The sequence below is a fragment of the Bison bison genome, unplaced genomic scaffold (assembly GCF_000754665.1).
Source record: "Bison bison bison isolate TAMUID 2011002044 unplaced genomic scaffold, Bison_UMD1.0 scf7180017864484, whole genome shotgun sequence".
Taxonomy (NCBI): Eukaryota; Metazoa; Chordata; class Mammalia; order Artiodactyla; family Bovidae; genus Bison; species Bison bison.
In genome coordinates this window covers 4,301,093-4,306,294 of record NW_011495044.1, presented here as the reverse complement: position 1 = coordinate 4,306,294, position 5,202 = coordinate 4,301,093, and the positions used below count along the sequence as shown (strand labels likewise).

At 40.3% G+C, this 5,202-nt stretch overlaps 2 protein-coding genes across 3 annotated transcripts in view; both read left to right on the top strand.

Moving 5' to 3' along the window:
* The window catches only part of ZFP69B (ZFP69 zinc finger protein B), a 15,730-nt gene extending 14,269 nt beyond the window's left edge, over positions 1-1,461 (top strand). The window contains 1 exon segment of the mRNA XM_010862811.1: positions 825-1,461. Within this exon segment, the coding sequence (XP_010861113.1) occupies positions 825-1,461 (637 nt within the window).
* A 3,706-nt stretch (positions 1,462-5,167) lies between these two features.
* The window catches only part of ZFP69 (ZFP69 zinc finger protein), a 17,355-nt gene continuing 17,320 nt past the window's right edge, over positions 5,168-5,202 (top strand). The window contains exon 1 of one of the 2 annotated variants that reach the window (XM_010862716.1): positions 5,168-5,182. The gene's annotated coding sequence lies outside the window, so the exon portion shown is untranslated. The remainder of the gene's footprint in view (positions 5,183-5,202) is intronic. The other variant, XM_010862717.1, reaches the window with a different exon arrangement.

The following is a 5,202-nucleotide window of genomic DNA, read 5'->3' as shown; positions in this document are numbered from 1 at the left end:
GTTTTTCATTTGTTGAGCCAATGTTTGTTGCTAAGTCTCCACATCCCCTGCCCTTACACACATTAATGAATATATAGAATTAACCTTTGATATTAATCACGTTAGACCTTAGGCTAAGTAAATTCTTTCCTTAACTAAAACCCACTACACCCTCACCCTGTAGGAATGTAACTTTATTTGGGTGGCATCTGTTTTGAGAATAATCAGCCCTGGAGAAATAAGTGTCCTGATTGACTGACCGCTGTCACAAGGAGAGGGTCGTAAATTGTCAGCAGGCCCCCCTGGCCAGAAGATGATGTAACACCCCTAAGACCTCTGTATACATTTGTGTGAAGCACCTGACTTTAATAAAAGTCAGGACTGCTGTCCCCACGTGACTTTTGTATAACATCTCAGTGTATAAAAACAGACTCTGGAAAATAAAGAATGGGGATCAGTTTCTCGAAATACTGGTCTCCCCATGTCGCTCTCTCTCTCACTCTGGTTGAGTCTCCATCTGGAGCGCGGAACCCACCATGCTTACTAATTATGCCTGGGCTTCTAAGATCCGACCGGGGAGGCCTCAGTGTCTCCTCTCCTTCGGGAGAACGGAAGGACGCCTGCGGCCTACGTAAGTGGTGCAAACTTCTTGTCTTGAAGTTTTATTGGTCTCCCGCGTAAACCAAGCTACTCAGCCTCTTTTCTCCACTGAATTTTCCTACTGAGCTATCCTCATCCTATTACTCTTTATATCTTTGATAAAATATTTAAATAAATAGGTCGCCGACGCCGTCCCCGCTTCGAATACCCTGGATCAGCCGGGGCAGGTCCCCGGCACCTTTCAGATGTAAAGAATATGGAAAAGCCTTTAGCCAAAGCTCATCCCTTATTCCACATCAGAGAATCCATATTGGGGAGAAACCCTATGAGTGTAAGGAATGTGGGAAAACCTTCAGACATCCATCATCTCTTACTCAACATGTCAGAATTCATACTGGGGAGAAACCCCATGAATGTGGTGTATGTGAGAAAGCATTTAGCCAAAGCATTGGACTGATCCAGCATCTGAGAACTCATGTCAGAGAGAAACCTTTTACATGCAAAGACTGTGGAAAAGCATTTTTCCATATTAGACACCTCAGGCAACATGAGATTATTCATACTGCTGTGAAACCCTCTATTTGTAGTGTATGCAGTAAAACTGTCAGCCACAGCATATACCTAACTCAACACCAGAGAAGTCATACTAGGGAAAGACCATATAAATGTAAGGAATGTGGAAAAGCTTTTAGCCAGAGAATACATCTTTCTATCCATCAGAGAGTCCATACTGGAGTGAAACCTTATGAATGCAGTCATTGCGGGAAAGGCTTTAGGCATGATTCATCCTTTGCTAAACATAAGAGAATTCATACTGGAGAAAAACCCTATGATTGTAATGAATGTGGAAAAGCCTTCAGCTGTAGTTCACCACTTATTTGACACTGCAAAACACACTTAAGAAATACCTTCAGCAATGGTGTGTGAAATATGTTCAACATCAAAGAATCCCCCAATTGGAGCAAAAGCCTCTAAATTTGGATTTTCTGACTTTCAGATTTCAAGAACGAATCATTTTTTTAATGGTTTGACCCAATGTTACAATTACTAATTTTGCTGTGTTAAAAAAACAAACTACCTATTATCAGCATTGCTTCAGAAAAGAAAGGGCATTTTATTATTTTAAAATATAGGAAGACTATAATTATAGAGAACAGTCTCTTACATTAAATTAGTTTTATGGAAATCTCCCAAATTTGTCTTTATTTTTCTCATTTCACTGTGGGCCAGTGAAATCATCATGACAAGCCAGTGATCTGTGATTGACTTTGAGAGTCACGGATTTAAATATCCCTTTAATGAATCAGAGTAAAATATAACCTTTTACTATAGCCCTTTATATGGCTAGAAGAGGTAGAAATAAAAATGTCAATTGTCTCATTCTAGAAATAATGTTAAAGAGAGTTTTCTAGACTTAATAGGTAACCAGCTAAACATGAGGTACTTACATTTTTTGGTTTCATAGAGAAAAATTGGCAAATGTTTTCTGTAAAGGGCCACATAATAAACATGTTAGGTGTTGTAGGCCATATGACCTCTGTCAGAACTACTCAACTCTATCATTTTAGTGCAGAAGTATCCAGAGACAATATATGGGTATCGCATCTGTGGCACTGCTAATGTTTTGGGATGCTTTGTTGTAGCTGGCTATCCTGCTTTGTAGGATGTTTAGTAGCAGTAGCAGCTGGCCACTGGATGTCAGTAGTTCCCCGCTCCACAGTGACAACCAGAAATTTCCCCAGACCTGGGGAGGGCAAGATAATTCCTAGTTGGGAACCACTGACATGAATGAATTGGTATAACTGCTCCAATCAACTTTATTTAAAAGACAAGTGTTGGTTTGCATTTAGCCCGAGGATTGTAATTTGCCCATTCCACTATGTAAAATGAATATATGTACAATGATTAATACTGACACTAGACTACCATTTAATGTCATATTCGTATGTTCACTTGTATCTATGCCAAAAGTCTTGTTTCCTTATCAATCTCTTTGGTATTTTGTTGCAAAAAGGTTTTTTAAAATCACAATTGTAATGCTGTTGTGGAAGCCTAGGAATTATTTATGGAGATATTTATGTAGACTTTAGTTCATAATGATGCTTTTTTTTTTTTATTTATCCACAAGTGCTTTGGGATGTATCTCTAAAAGATAACCACCACTCTTTTAAGACTTAACTGCAATGCCATTATTACACCTAAGAAAATTAGACCATAATTCCTAATACATATTGATGTCTTTTTATTAAGATTGGTGGATGGCATTTTAATTGTCTTTTACTTTCTAATTGCCAGATGTATGGCATTAAATTAAAAAAATGTGTTGTCTTTTGAGTGAGAAGGTCTTTGAAACAGCCCTTAGAAAAACACATTTAGGGGCCCACCAAAGAGGACCAGGGAGACGGTGACTGCAGGGGCCAAAGTATGAGAGGCAGGGAAGTATGAGAGGGGAAGTGGAGGAGTTGATTCGTAGTACTTCACTGTCTTTATAAATACTGCATCCTTTCAAACATCAGTGGAGATTGGTCAAGTTCAGCTTCTTATTCTTAAATGGCAGTTCAAAACAAACAATTTAACTGCCTGAATGTTGTGTGAACTATCAAAAGTAAAGCTGTTAATCCAGAATATATTCCATTATCTCTAGATATTTTATATTAGTATGTTTACCTGAAAAAAACTGGCTTCTAACTCTTAAGTCCTGTATGACTTTGATGGGCAGAAGGACAGAATGAGGGTGCTCACTGTGCCTCTTATATGTTCTTCCATGTTTCTGTCGTCTTAGATTTCCCAAGAATTTGGGTTTTTTTGATTGCTTCCTTTAGTGAAAAGCACAGCCATCACTTTTCTCTGTCTACAATCTGTGTCTCAGTGATCCTTCATGGTCTTCTGGCTTAAAATAACATCTCTGTTGGTATTTTATGGTTGTATCAACTGCCAAATTCATGTCTCCAGCCAAGACCTCCATTCTGAACTCTAGCCTATTCCTGCCACTGGGCCTTTACACTAGCTGTTCCTTCAGACATCCTACCCTTCCTTCCTCATTTTTGCTCAAATGTTACCTTTTCACCGAAGCCTGTTCTGACCATGCTACTTAATATTACAACCTTTCCTTGCCCCCTAACTTCTGTATTCCTTCTTTGTCCATATCACGTATTACATAACATACTAGATATTGATAATTTACACATTTATTATGCTTATTATTTACTCATATTTTCCCTTAGGAGTATGTAAGCTCCATGAGAGCAGGGATCTGTTTTGTTTACTGGTGCATCATAAGTGCCTGGCATACAGTAGGGACTCAATAAATACTTGCTGAACTGTTTTGATTTGAACCAAATTGAACTGGGTATCTATGATGACAATAGAGAAAGGCAATTCCTATACTTTCTCACCTAGCTTTTATAGGTGAGGAAATCTTTTTGTTTCCTTTTTTTTTTTAACACACATTTTTATTTTATGTTTTTAATATTTATTTTTATTTGTTTGGCTGGCCAGGTCTTAGTTGCGGCACACGGGATATTTAGCTGTGCAATGCAGACTCTTTAGTTGTGTCATGTGGGATCTAAGTCCCTGACCAGGGATCAAACCTGGGGCCCCTGCATTCAGAGGGCAGAGTCTTGGCCACTGGACCACCAGGGAAGCCCCTCCTTCTTTTCTTTACAAATAGATCAGAATTTATAAGCTTTTAAGAATGGTGAATCATAACAGACATACTTTTAAGATAGCAGGTTATTTTTTAAGTTAATTTGTTTAAAATGCAATTAACTAGGGCTGATTAACTATGTGAGTTTCTCTTTATTTTGTAAACATGAGTTTACATTACCACCTTTCCTTATCCCAAAAGAGACTAGAGTTTATCCTCTGGAGAAGGACGAGTTGCTCTGGAATCAGGCACACCAGAGGCAGTACTTGAAAGAGGTCAGGAAGTAACTCAAAATACAGGAAATAATCTTTTCAGTGATGACTAGATTAAAAGTCATTAACAAGTCATAGCAGAAGGTAAAGGCCCTGCTCATTGACATTATTCCTTAGATGTGCGTCTTAACTATCTACAGTCAGCCAGAGGGCAGAAGGTTTCCAGTTTGTCTCCATCCTGAATTCCCCTCAGGGGACACCATTCGTGAGGTCTGCAGCGGCTGATGGCTTGATGGTGGGCAATTCACTGGGCTGGCAGACAACATTACCTTTCTAGATTATTATTATTATCTATTTAATTTTCCCAGAATTAAGATCCAAGAAAGCAGGGACTGAGTTTTGATAACTGGTATTTCCCTAGAGCCTGTAACAATGTGTGAACAGATCTAGGGATTCAGAAGATAGTTGAATAAATGAATGAAGGACAGAGAAAGGGCTTTCGCAGAGGAAGAGCTGGGCCGGTTACCTAGTCTCTTGGGACCGCTGTCAGGAAACGGGGGCGGTCCGCCTGGGTGGCCTCTGTCCAGGGTCTGGCAGTCATGGGGGCGGCGTGCCCAGGCGCGCTCCGCGGAATCTGGGTGCCGGATTTTCGGGAGCGCCTGCCTCCCCGGAGAGGGCGGACTCTCGCCGTTCCTGATGGGCGGAGCCGGCGGCGGGGCGGGCCGAGCCGCCGGAAGACTCGAGGGTACCAGGGTTGATAGCACT